This window comes from Phoca vitulina, unplaced genomic scaffold, assembly GCF_004348235.1.
Source record: "Phoca vitulina isolate PV1807 unplaced genomic scaffold, GSC_HSeal_1.0 scaffold22, whole genome shotgun sequence".
NCBI lineage: Eukaryota > Metazoa > Chordata > Mammalia > Carnivora > Phocidae > Phoca > Phoca vitulina.
The window spans coordinates 21,042,454-21,056,652 of NW_022589725.1; the positions used below are offsets into that span (position 1 = coordinate 21,042,454).

At 43.8% G+C, this 14,199-nt stretch overlaps 1 protein-coding gene across 1 annotated transcript; it reads left to right on the forward strand.

Annotated features, from left to right (window-relative positions):
- The first annotated feature begins 1,372 nt into the window (after positions 1-1,372).
- IRGM (immunity related GTPase M) lies at positions 1,373-13,635 on the forward strand. The gene is given in 11 exon segments (XM_032419966.1): positions 1,373-1,384; positions 4,636-4,749; positions 12,626-12,976; positions 12,979-13,048; positions 13,051-13,071; positions 13,074-13,208; positions 13,211-13,351; positions 13,354-13,432; positions 13,434-13,489; positions 13,492-13,550; positions 13,552-13,635. Coding segments are annotated over 11 exon segments (1,122 nt in total).
- Positions 13,636-14,199: the final 564 nt, after the last annotated feature.

Here is a 14,199-nt window from a genome sequence, read left to right on the forward strand (position 1 = left end):
GGAAGCGCTGACGACTGGAAGCACTGACTCGTGCTTCCCCGGCATGGTGATCTCAGGGTTGTTGGTTTTCTTACCGGTAAGGTGCCTGACTTCTAGCTTTCCCGTAGTGAGCGTTCCCTGAGAACGCGGGAGACTGGCTAATATTGCCTCAGGAGTCACGTAGCTCGGCTTCTGTTGCATTCTATTTGCTATACGGGACACACAAGCCCGCCCAGATTTGAGGAACGGGGATTAGACCCCACCTTTCAATGGAAGGAATAGCAAAGATATTTGGACTGTTTTCTAAAACTGCCACGCTCTGTGACCAATGTAATAACCAAATTAAATGTGATCGCCTTCCTTATACTGATGTTCTCTGGGGTCTTCACCTATAATGTTACAAGTAGTCATAGAAATGCAAATCTAATCAAATGGCTTGGCTAGATTTATTATCGCAGAAGCCTCAAGAGGCTCCCATCTAATGAAAACAGATATCTGGGGCACCTGGGTGGCTCAGTTGGTTAAGCGTTTGCCTTTGGCTCAGGTCATGATCCCAGGGTCCTGGGATCGAGCCCCGCATCAGGCTCCCTGCTCAAGCGGGGAGCCTGCTTCTCCCTCTCCCTGTGCCCCTCCCCCACCCACTCTCTCTCTCTCTCTCTCTCTCTCTCTCTCTCTCTCTCTCTCTCTCTCAAATAAATAAATAAAATCTTTAAAAAAAAAAACAGATTTCTGTGCATCTTGACCCTCTAATTTTGTAGGAGAAGCATTGTTTTTCCACCTGCTCCACGTGAAGATACTGAAAGCTAGCAGGACTTGCAGTCACTTAGCTGTGTGAGTTTCAGGGCTAAACACTGACCATTCGTTCTCTGACTCTAAGCCTGATATCTGCAGCTATGACTCTGAGAGGTGAGAGCTTAAATGAACTTCAGTCACGTCAGTGACATATTCTGCATTGAGTACCTGGACCGTTGGAGATGAGTATATCTTGCATCCTGGAATTGTATCCTGAGATGTTCTGACCCACTTGTTTAGGCTGAGCATTGCACCAGTGCCAACTGAAAGGAGTATTTGCTGCTCTTCTGGGCAAAGAAAATGGAATCAACCATCTTTAGATTCCTAGAACTGCAGCAAAACCATGCACCAGAAGGGAAGGAAATTTTATTCTGGGGATAGCATGTTTTTATCAATCGCCTGGCTGAAGGAATTGAGGATTAATAAGGATTAAAATGGCAAGCAAAATGAAACTAGATGGAGTTCCTAAGGGCTCAAGGGACCAGACTAGAATTCAGTATGATCCTCAGCAAATTAAAAAGGCAGCTTGTTAGAAAGGAGATAAAACACGGGGGTGGGGTAGGGGACAAACGTAGGATGGCTCATCCCAGTGAAAATCCACATGTCTAGACAGGTAAGTAAGACTGGCTGGACCACAACGAGAGTAGACACTCATACCCAAGCCGGTGAGCATCATGTCAGCGATGTTTATTCCAGCTAGGGAGCTCATGAGCACGACTACAAAGTATTACCTCAGTACGTAGCAGCTATCTCGGACCCCCCCCCCCCGCCCCGCAAGATCACATCTCCTTGTAATGCACACTCAAATTTCCTTTGTCTTTTCTTTAGTGGCCTTTATCACTATGGCAATTTTTAAAATTTGGTGTGATTATTTGACAAATATCAACTACAAATGGTCAGTTCCATGAAAGCAAGTTCTGGATCTGGTTCTATTATACATGTCATGCTTGTCACAACACCTCATTTATAGCTACTGTCCTCTCGATGTGTATTGAATGAATAAATTAATACTAGGATGAGTATAATGTAAACCATGGGTCAGCAAACTATGGCGCACTGGCCAAATGTGGCCTGCTACTTGTTTCTGTATGGTCGGCGAGCTAAGAATGGTTTTCACCTTTTTTAATGGTTAAAAAAAAATCAAAAGAAGAATAGTATTTGGTGACATGAAGATTATATGAAATTCATGTGTCAGTGTCCACAAAGAAAGTTTCCTTGGAACACAACCATGCTCATTCACTTACATAGTGTCTGTGTAATAATGTAACTTTTGTGCTTTAGTGATTTCATGCTAAAATGATAGCATTGAGTACATAACAGAGACTAAATGGTCCATAAAGTCTAAAATATTCACTACCTGGCCCTTTACAGAAAAAGTTTGCTGACCTCCTTGATAAAATCTGGCTTTTATCATTCCTGGGCTCCCATACATGGGGGACACATTCCTAAGCTTTGGCTGAAACCTAATGGGAAAAGTGATTTTTGTGGACCTTACATTGAAACATACAAAATAGTGATTCTGTTTTCTAATAGGATGAAGGTTATAAAAAAGGAACTGCCCTATTCTCCAGAATTAGGGGAACACTGATTGACTGAATCAATAAATATTAAGATAAGAATCATGTAGAGCAGGGTTTGGCAAGCCTATGAGTTTTAGAGTCATGTAGAGCTGGGTTCACATCCTCTAGACATGAAATCTAAGGCAATATAATCCTCTAAACTTCAACTAACCTTCCTGTAAAATGGGAATAAAATTCTCTTCCTTGGAGGATACTGTGGGGATTAAATTAGATATGATAGACACCTTTTGGGTGTGTTTGCCCATCTAGAAATCCTTTCTCTGAGACCCATTCCCCCAACTGCAGGGGCAACCTGTGCAGGTCTGTCCACAGACCTGGCCTCCCCTCCTCTGGCCACAACTGACTGGACAAAGCAGGGACACCTGATGCAAAGTCTGTTGTGGGCCAAATGGATCTTCCCCCCTGAAATATTGAAAATGGAATATGGAAACTCTAGTTAGTGCATGCAAGGCACTTGGATTTGAGCCACCTGTTTGGACCACAAGCAAAGGTGGGAGAAACTGGTTTGCAGACTGAGCATAATGAACACATGGCAAGATATTTTATGTGGAGAGAGTGAAAGCAATCCCGCTCTATTGGTACAGAGCCCTCCTGGACCTATTCTTCATGGCAGCCGGCATTCCCCACTCATGAGTACAGGTCTAAAGTCCTGCCCACGGAGTCACCCTACCTCTGCTTCCAAGCCGCATACACACCCCAGTCCCTCAAACATCCACACCCCCTAATGGATAAGTCACAGAGGCAGGGGAGATAAAGGATCCCTTGTCTTCCACTGTATGGGCTAAGCAATTGCTGCAGATTCCTTTTCTTTGGAATCCTCCAGCATCAGAGGATGAGACTGGGAAAGAAAACAACCACACACAGAATGGGCAACCCCATTCCTGCTAAACCAGAACTTTGAAACTTGAACATCAAGACCAGCAAGTCTCAGGAAGTGTTGTTGGGAACATATTGTTAAAAATGGAGCTTCAGCTTGAAGTTGATCTAACAACTCCCTGGCTGTGTATCAGACACTCGAGTCTTTCTGGAGGCTTTCCAAGAGTGGGATATGGGCAGGAATATAGAAGAGAGAAAAGAAATGAGGGGCCCCAAGATTTCTTTTGCTACAGATTTGTAGAGAAACACATGACAGCTTAGGAAAGCCCCTAATGCCAACAACTTTCCATTTCCAAGTTTCATTCCCTTGGGTTCAACCTCATTACCTTTGTGCCCTTCGTTCAGGGAGATAATCCTGCTTTTTAAAACTAGTTCCAATGGACTTCAGTCTCTTGTCACAAACATGCCCTAACTGAAACAAAATGTAAAGTTCCTGGTGCCTAATTGTTGTTTAACAATGTAACGGTTGCTGTTACTATTACTTTAAAAATTAGTATGAATTGGCACTGTTGCTGTGGTAGCCAATGGTCATAGTTTTTATCGATGCATGCTGCAGTATGTAGGCATGAAATGACATTTCTGGGATTTGCTTTAGAATAGTTTCACAATAAAACTATTTTTAAGAAGAAAAAATAGGGGCGCCTGGGTGGCTCAGTCGTTAAGCATCTGCCTTTGGCTCAGGTCATGATCCCAAGGTCCTGGGATCGAGCCCCACATCAGGCTCCCTGCTCCGCGGGAAACCTGCTTCTCTCTCTCCCACTCTCCCTGCTTGTGTTCCCTCTCTTGCTGTATCTCTCTCTCTGTCAAATAAATAAATAAAATCTTTAAAAAAAAAAAAAAAAGAAGAAGAAAAAATAAATAGATAAAGCAAGTGTGGCAAAATCTTGGTAATTGTTGAATCTGGGGGTGGGTATATGGGAGTTGATTGTATGATTCATGCTACCTTGTATATTTTAGAAAACTTCATAAGAAGAAGATGATGTGAAAATTGTTTTTCAGAGTTAAAATAATTAGGTTTTAACCATGTTAAGTTGCTTAGACAAAGGTTCTAAAACACCAGTTCATCATGCATGCTCTAAAGAAAGTGTCCGGACGCTTGATTCGTTGAAAACTAAAAGGAGACCTATCTTGGATGATGTGGAAAGGCCCAGAGACAGGGAAATGGACCAAATGACACTTTAAGATCCATCCCCGCCCCCCACAACACACATGTACACACTTCTCAGCTGTAGTATACTATATTGGAAATTGAAGGGTTTCCCCCAAAACAAAAGGCAAGGGATTCTCCTTTCTAGGGGTACTTAGGAAGCCATTGATAATCCAGAATGTGTCAAAGAACTGCAGTATTTTCTTAGCTCCCAAAGTGGGAGACGGAATCACATTACTGATTTCTTCTGTATCCATACAGGATGCTAATGGAAATGAGGGATACAGCATCTGTGTTTTCGAGTATTCTGTTCTGCAGCAGATAAATTGGCCCCTGGAAACTCTCTGTGCTGCCCTGGTTGCCTTCCTCCCGCAAGTACAACCAACTCCCTCTGAGCCGTGGTTAATGAAGTCCAGCTGCTCAATGAGCTGGGGTTTTCCCAGTTTGGAAAAGTGCAAGAAATGAAGGCCAGATATGGCCCAGCCTAAGCACGAGTAACACTTTTCAGCGGTAGATTTGGGGCCAAGAAAGGAAAATGTGGAAAGAAGGAGGCAGAGAACAAAGGTGAAGCAAACAGAGGACATAAACCCTCTCCAGAGGATTGTGTTCCCTTTACCGAAAGTCATTCTAAAGAAAGGGGCAGGGCAGGAGCTGGCAAGAATCTGGCCTATGGGAGGTTCTCCACAAATTCTTTCATTCATTAGAAAAGACCTTAGGAAAAAATGCTGAGTTGGTGTTTACTATGAGCTCCGTGCTGAGAAATCCAGCTCTGAATGAAATGGACAGAGGTCCTTGACCTCCTGTAACATAGGATCTGTTGGGATGCCTGCAGATGAAAGTACAATTGCTAAGTGATAGATAAGCAGAACAGCATTGATCTAGAGGAGTTCTGGGCTTCTTTAAGTGTCTTGTGCCCAGAGGCACTGCGTGGCAGGTGAGCATGGTAACTAGGAATTCAGGCTCTAGACAGACTCTTTGTGTTCAAATCCTGGGTCTGCCCCTCCCTACCCGGGTGACCCTAGGCTGGTTATGTAACCTCTCTGTTGCTCTGTTCAGTGATGATAACGATAAAGTGAATATGAGATGCAGCCCAGCCCAGCCCCATGGCCCAGGAAGCTGATCTCTGATGACTATACCACCCCCTTCTCTTGCCTCTGGCTTCCGATTGGATTTGACCTATGGGAAGCACATCCAGGAGATTGGAAGTCCCAAAGGTTTGGCAGTTGCCAACTTCTCCTCCCTGGCAGCCCTCCTAGAACCCTCTCAAGCTATAAAACCCCACCTCCTTCAGGCCAGTCAGCAGTAAGGCTGTTTCTAGCAGGGCAACTTCCACTGTTTTCTCCCCCCCAAATAATCCCTTCACTAAACATCTTTCAACTACCCATTTTGAATATACCATGTGCCTTGACCAGAGCACCTTAAAACAATGCCTGGCCCTAAATAAGCACTCAGTAAGCAGAAGCTGATGTGATCCAAGTAAGACTTTGGTTTTGATTTGTGCCATTTCACAGAAAATATCTATGACCCCCTCCCACAAGCTGAAAACATATTGGAGTGGGGAGTAGCCCAACTTTCCCCAAAAGTTTTAAGGACACATCAAAAGAGGATAAGAAAGTTAGGACTCTGCAAAATGCTAATGTAAAGTGGCCATATGTGTGTGAAGCAATCATAATTTTGATTCCCTGGTGGCCTTTGTCTTGTGTCCAAAGGTCACAGTGTCATCATAAAAGATAATAATGCTGTAGGCCCTTTGATGATGATGAGAAAGGGGAGATTTTCCAGCAAGAGAGGCCCTGCCAAATTTGAGGTCGTTTTTTACCCACTTAAGACAGAAACTATCCTCTCTGGGTTCCTCGTGATCTAATCCTTTAAGCCTTCTGCTGGCACCGGGAACAATGTTAAGCTTCAGGATCAGGCCCTTTGGTTTTTATAATCCATGGGAATTTGAAGATGATAAATCTGTGGAGAGCCTGAAAGTTCCTAACATGTAATTGGAACCCAAGGGGGAAATAATTAAGATAGAGTCATGTAACTCCATCAACTCTTCTCCAAGCCTCTGAATTATATAAGTCCCTAGCTGTAGCATCCCCTGTCTGCCCCATTCTGCCGTGAAACAAGAAAAAAGGCAGAGACAATGAAAGACAATGACAAGAAAGATCTGTCCAATGTGACTACTAATTAGCATCTGCTATGAGAGGTCTGGTGGGGAAAGAAGTCCAAACACAAGCAAGAGGCAGGAATCAGCCTTTGACCGAACTTACTCAGTCCTCCCCAGCCACCCCCCTCCCGCCCCCACTCGGCCATACTTGCCAAAGATAACTGACAGTTTCATATAACAAAGAGCACATCTGATCTATTCTTATTAATAAGATTGGTGGGGGCAGGTTAGTTCTAACTTACGATGGCCAAGGCTTCATATCCAAAGTAAGATGAACCAGAAGTTGCTTTCATTTCAGCTCTCACTGTCCCCGCAAGTAGGAGCATCCCCATGAAATGGGGTGCTCCAGCCGCAGCAATGAAAGGTTTAGCAAAGCCTCAGAAAATGAATCCGTATTTCTCTAGTTGTCAGAGGTGCTAACCTCAATTTGCCATCAAACCCGTGCCAGGAAGAGAGTCTGTGAAGAGCTGGGTGGGCACCAAAGCACAAGCCGGGAGCACCCCTACGGGGTCGGTGGCAGGGAGTGTCGGCTGGTCTCAGAAACGGGGGACATTCCCTCCACCTTGGCCCGCGCTTGCATTCTGCTTCATCTCCTCTTCCCTCGCCTACAGTCTGATGAGACATTATCTGACTCACTTTCATTGCTACAGATTTGGTAGGAGCCTACAGTAAGCCAGAATGGAAAGATCATTGAGAACCACCCCTGACTTTCAAGCCCAAATAGCTTTGAATAATATCTGGCATAGAGTGTGTGCTTAAAAAAAAATGTTTGCTGGACGTGAAGCCAGTGTGCAAGTTTTTGTTATGAAGCCGACCAACACATTGCTGGTGTAGCAGCTGGTTTGCCTTAACGAGCTGATCAGTATCCCTGTGGGCTTTTAAGCCATGACAATATCAGACTCAGCTACAAGCAGAGATGAAACAGGTAAATTCAGGTATATAGCACAATCTGAAGAACTATTGGGGCTGCCCTATTTCCAAGCCCTTGAAATTCCATGATTAGCAAATTACTTTGGGGGAAAATACTGCCCTCTGTAAAGTCCTAAAAAGGACTCCTCTGGGGAGCAGATCCAATAAGATCTCGTATTCTTACAGCACACTCTGGACTGTTCTGTTTGTCTTTTAATCCGTTGACTTACTTAACTTTTAGAATTGTTTTTTGAGCCAGATACGATCTTTATTGGTAACCACTGTACAGATTAGGAAATTAAGGCCATGCCATCTTGACTTTGAGGAAAGTGGCTTTTTAGGAATTTGGCTCAGGCGGGTGCCTTGGTGGCTCAGTCAGTTAAGCGTCTGCCTTCGGCTCAGGTCATGATCCCAGAGTCCTGGGATCCAGCCCACAGTTGGGCTCCCTGCTCAGCGGAGAGCCTGCTTCTTCCTCTCCCTCTGCCCCTCCCCTGCTCATGCTCTCTCTCTCTCTTTCTCTCTCTCTCAAATAAATAAGATATTTTAAACAAAAAAAGAAGGAGAAAAGAAATTTGACTCAGGCATTCCAGCACAGGTAACATTCAGAGTGTGGACTTATTTTGCAGAGCAGCTTCCTTCCTAACTGTAGAGGTTAGAGAGTGGGACACCCCAGGCCACCTGGGTTGGGAGCCAGAAGTGGAGTCCATACAAGGACTCCAAAAGAACTTTTGCACTTCTGTCTATGGGGTGTCGTGAATAATTTAGTACATTATTCTTTCTTTCTTTCTTTTTTTTTTTAAGATTTTATTTATTTGACAGAGAGAGAGAGGGAGAGCACAAGCAGGGGGAATGAGAGAGGGAGAAGAAGACTCCATGCTGAGCAGGAAGCCTTCTCAGGGCCAGATCCCAGGACCCTGAGATCATAATCTAAGCTGAAGGCAGATGCTTAACCGACTGAGCCACCCAGGGCCACCTAGTAAATTATTCTTAAATGAAAAACAGAGCCTGGTCCTGGAGACCTAATACACAGTACAGTGATTAGACAACAAATTGTGTCTTTAAACACTGAACTTACAAAAAGACTAGATTTTAATTTTTCCCAATGCTCGAAAGAATGATAGTTTATGTGACCCTAGAAGGTGTTAGCTAACATTATCTGGCAATCATATTGCAACAAAAATGATCAAATCAGTGTTGTACACCTTGAACTTATGCAGTGTTGCACGTCAGATATAACACAGTAAAGAAAACAAAAGAGCCCAGACCCTGCAATAATAACAAACGGATCTTAAGAACACCTCACTTGGCAATGTCTGTGTGTTCTGACGGAAGTGCTACAAACACAGCTTTCTTTCCAACCAGTTGGCAGCAGGTTTCCATACTTGCAGTCTCATCAAGCACGGAATTGGGAGACCAATATTTGTGCTTTCCACTTCCCTGCCACCTTGCAGACTGACTTTATCAACTGGCTTGATTGAATGTTCTGATCGAGAAGTTTCTGTGCAGAGCATGTGGCTACAACCTCACTTCCAAAACAGTTGTCTACACTTAGGCAGAAACCAGAGGTCTAAGAAGGAAGAATTGAAAGAATTATGGTCAAGTGTAGGTTCTTGAAGTAATCTGTTAATCAGCTTTAAGAGGAATACACGGCTGGAGGAGGCATATGGGTAACAGGCATTCCCTGGCTACCTTCCGCTCAGTAAGGGTTCATCTTTGGGTCTGTGCCTTCAAGTATCCTCACTACATTCCACCCCTTGCCTTCTGGTCTGGCTTGACCTGGGCTAGTCATTAGCTTCCTTTGTTGAAACTCTACCTTCAACTTCCTCCACTTAGGGCTCCTTCCCCATCGCCTTCTTTCTAACACTTGCCTCACTCCAGCAATGACATTTCAGGGAAGTGCTATACCCCATCTGACCCAGATCTATCCCACTGTTCTCTTCACCTGGGGGCCAAGAAACAGTTCTCTGAGAAATATCTCTGAATTCATTTGATGGATAACAGCCCCTGCTTCAATGATGAATAGATAGGAATGTCATGATGGGTGTCCTCTGGAACCCATTTCATTGACTCGACATCCCATAATGTGTTTACTCCATCCTAACATGTATTTGGGGGTGGGTGTGGAAGATGCTCCCAGCTGTGCCTCCCCCTGCATAGACCTTCATTTTGCTTCTTTGCTCCTGCCAGGGCAGAGGGGCACCAGGGAAAGAGAGGAGGACCAGGGGGATGAATACCATCATTTTGGGTTTTTTGTTTTTTGGTTTTTTTTACCTTTCAATTCTTTTTCTCTTTCCCTCAGGACTTGAGATAGACTCTGCAGGTGGTAGAATATAAAGCCTCAATGTTAATTCATCTGAAACCCTGGGTACAAGAATATTTTCCCAAGTTACTTCCATTCTGGGTCTAGTCAAATAATTATCACAGCAGCTGTTTGCCCCCTCCCACGTACCCTCACCCCAACACTGAGTCATCTGCAGCTGCAGGGGGACCATTCCTGACACTCCATCAGCTCCCCACCTGAAGCAGGTGTGTCTCTCTTTCAAACTGTTTGAGGGCTTTCTTCAGGGCCTCCGAAAATTGCTCAGCTCAAGTTGGGGATTTAATGCCCCCAGGAGTAGCCCTCAACCGATGAGAACCTGAAATCAGTAGATAAACACCTCAGCTTCTTCATTTCCTAAGGTATATTCATCAGGGTTCTCCAGAGAAACAGAACCAATAGGAGATACAGATATAGATATGTTTTTATGTTTATATATATGTTTATGTTTATATATATATGTATATGTTTATTATAAGGAACTGACTCATGCAGTCATGGAGGCTAAGAAGTCCCACAATCTGCTGTCTGCATGCTAGAGAGCCAGGAGAGTCGGTGGTTTAATTCCTGTCTGAGTCTGAAGGCTTGAGAATAAGTCTCAGTCAAGAGCAGAAGACTGCCTGCTGTCCCAGCTCACAGTCGGGCAAAAAAAACAAATTCTCCCTTCCTCCACCTGTTTGTTCTATTCAGGTATGGATGGATGGGTAAGGCCCATCCACAATGGGCCAGGCAATCTGCTTCACTTGGTCTACTGATTTAAATGCTAATCCCTTCCAGAAACACCCTCAGAGACACACCAGTAATCATGTTTAACCAAAAATCTGGGCATCCTGTGGTCTAGTCACATTGATACATGAAATTAACCTTCACGGAGAACAAATCTGAAGCATGCTCTCTGCACTTGGGGCTAATGGTAGAAATCAGTTACTAGCTTTAAATTTTGCTAAATGGATACTGATGAACTCTAGATAGGAAACCAGCTCAACGACTGAAATCAAGTTTAATTCTACCAACCCACCATGTGGCATATAATTCTCAGCGTAGAACAGATTTTTAATAGTATTTTTCTTTACTTAGAAAAATTAGTTATGTATAAAAAGTCAGGTTTCTCTGGTGTTAATGCTCCATAACAAACATGTCCAAATTTTAGTGGTTTAAAACAACAAACATTGATTTTACTATCACAGGTCTGCTGGTTGGCTGTGGTTTGGCCATTTTCAGCTGGACTGAGCTGAGCTAGACTGGACCCCAATTTGTGAATCAGTTTTAGATCTGCTCTTCTCTTTCTCCTTCTTCTCCTCCTCCTCCTCCTCTTTCTTCCCTTCTTCTGCTTCTTCTTCTTCTTCTTCTTAAGATTTTATTTCTTTACTTGAGAGAGAGAGAGAACACAGGGGAAGAGGGAGCAGCAGACTCCCTGCAGAGCAGAGACTCCAACAGGATCCCAGGACCCCGAGACCACAACCCAAACCGAAGGCAGACACTTCACCGACGGAGCCACCCAGGCACCCCTGTACATTCTTCTTTACAGGACTTATGGTTGAAGGCACAACAGTACCCAGGGCACCCTCTTCTCATGACAGATGGTGAGAATGTAAGAGGCCAAGGCAAACCATGCAAAAAATGCTAGTACATTTAAAGGCCCTGCTCAGACATCCATGTCAAGTCTGCTCCATGCCATTGGCCGAAGAATGTCCTTGGGCTGAGTGCAGTATCAGAGGAGAAGGGACATGTACTATGCCTAGCAGAGTGGGAAGTACTGCACAACAGCCAAGGGCAAGCATACGTAATCCTGTTACTTTAAAGGAATGAAAAATTGGAAATCTACCACAATATGGAAAATTTTAAACATAGCCAAAAGGAGACAGAATGTCATAATAATCCTTATCACGCAGCTACAACAGTCATCTCACTACTAATCTTATTCACTCCCCTTCACTCCTTCATTATTTTGAAGCAAATCCTGGATGAGTGTCTTTTAAGGGAAGAAAGTAAATCTATATTTTTGCAGGGTGTGGGACATTATTTAGATCTCAAAGAATTTACAAAACAATGAAAGGGATTAACTAGTAAGTTAACTTGATATGAAGTAAAGCATAAGAACATATTCAACAACATTGAGAGTTAATTCCAAGATGCTGTCATGGGCACTTTACACTGAATATTGATGTATTTTATATTTAACTGCCTGGTCTAGCTAAAATAATGAATACCACCAAACTCTAAAAGTAAATGCCTACTCTTTAACTAGTTCATGAATCCTAGCAACAGATGAGGAGGAAGAAGAAAAGAAAATTTGAAATAACAGCATTTTAAGATGCAAACCAGTTACTTTATCTGTGCATGAGGATTGTATCACTTTGGCCAAAGCCTGGCTTCCTTGAGCTACTTTATTTCATCTATTGGAACGTTTCATAATATGAGACTATTACAAAAATAAACTTCAAGTGAGTTACAAATGTCAAAGAAGCACAAAACTTCAATGAGTACAAAAATAAATATTTCAGAGTGTGTTTAATAAAAAGAAGCATCACATCAATTTATCAAACTATCACTTTTAACCCATATTTAAAATAACATCTTGGGGCGCCTGGGTGGCTCAGTTGGTTAAGCGTCCAACTCTTGAGTTTGGCTCAGGTCATGATCTCAGGGTGGTGAGATCGAGCCCCATGGCAGGCTCCACACTGGGCATGGAGCCTGCTTAAGATTCTCCATCCTTTTCCCTCTGCCCCTTCCCCTACCCTCAAATAAATAAATAAATAAATAAATAAATAAATAAATAAAATAATATCTCAATTTCTGAAGTGGCCAATGGAAATATATTTTTAAAGTCCTGTGGGATTACTCCACTGGTCAGCAGCGTGTTGTAGCCGGTCCTGTCATCCCGTGCCCCATTATCTACATCCTTCACCTCTGCTGTGTGATACCATATGGGCCAGAGCATTTTATATGAGGTGGGTCCCTTGAACATTGAAAAGGCCTTAGGAGAAGGGAAGTAGCTGGAGGTGGTGGTCTCTGTGATCAGAGAGAACCTGGAGACAGCGTCCAGTGCCCAAGTGAGCGTTGCTGTGACTGGGGAACCTGGCAACGGCATGTGCTCCTTCATCAACGCACTGTGGGGAATTAGGCATGAGGCGGAAGCCTCGGCTCCCACTGGGGTGGTGAGGACCGCCCAGAGTCACACTTGCTACTCCTTCTCCCACTTTCCCAATGTGTGGGACAACCTGCCCCCAGCACAAGGGCTGCTGCCCAAACCCTAGAGAACTATTTGGAAGAAATGCCATTTAGCCAGTATGCCTCTTCATCATCATTGCAGCCACACATTCAGCATGAATCTCGTGAAGCTCGCCCAAACCATCCAGGGCCTGGGAAAGAGGTTCTACATTGTCTGGACCAAGCTGGACAAGGGCCTCGGCACAAGTGCCCTCTGGGCGGAACAGGTCCTGCAGAATATCCAGAGAATATCCCAGAAACTCTCCAGAAGAAGTGGGTGTATGAACACATCATATTCCTGGTCTCTAGCTTTGACCCCTTATTGCATGACTTCCCAGAGCTTAAGGACACCTTGCACAGGGACCTCTCTGATATCTGGTGCCATGTCCCCTAGAAAACCTGTCCCACACCTGTGAGAAGATCATTAAAGACAAAGCTACCTCCCTGTAGAAGAGAATAGCTTTAGTGTTTTCAGGCCAGCCTTGGTGTCCAGGATGAAGATGATGTGAAGCCGTGTCTGAATGCTACTGCTTGCTCTTTGTCATGGATGATGATTCTCTCTAGCAGGTAGCCCAGATTATGGGGGATGCCCATGGAAGAGTACAGGGCTGTCATGAAGTACCTGGATCTGTACGGTCTCCCTAAAGTGAATGGGAGACTGACTTGAAGCATTTCTTAGCCTTCCTAGCTACATCAAATCCTTGAGTGACTATGTCATTCTCTGCTTTAAGGGGATGTAGCAAAGATGCTTCTTTGAGTTAGATACCAAGGAAAAGAAGACGATCCTGAGAAATCCTTCCCACCAATGAAAACTGGCTTGGGAATGGGTCCTATAATAGGTCCAATAGGCTCATTCTCCAGTGGAAGTCAGGCTGCCTTGGGTCCTCTTCCCAGTAAGATACCTTGTTTCTCCACTAGAAATGAAGAGATTTAACCAAATACTTTCTTCTATTTCTAAAAGGGTTAGTTCCTTAAAAGGAATTTTTAAAATCCCCTATCTTCCTAGCCCCAATCATAATGCACTGTTCCTTCAAATAATAAATATTTGTTAAAATCATTAAATAAGATTTTTGGGTTCAGGAAAAAAAAAAAAGCGTCATGTGCATGATGACTCTATTAGTTTGCTGGAGCTGCCATAACAAAGTACCACAGGCTGGGTGACTTCAACGACAGAAATGTATTATCTTACAATTCTGGAGGCTGGAAGTCCAAGATCAAGGTGTCAGCAGGT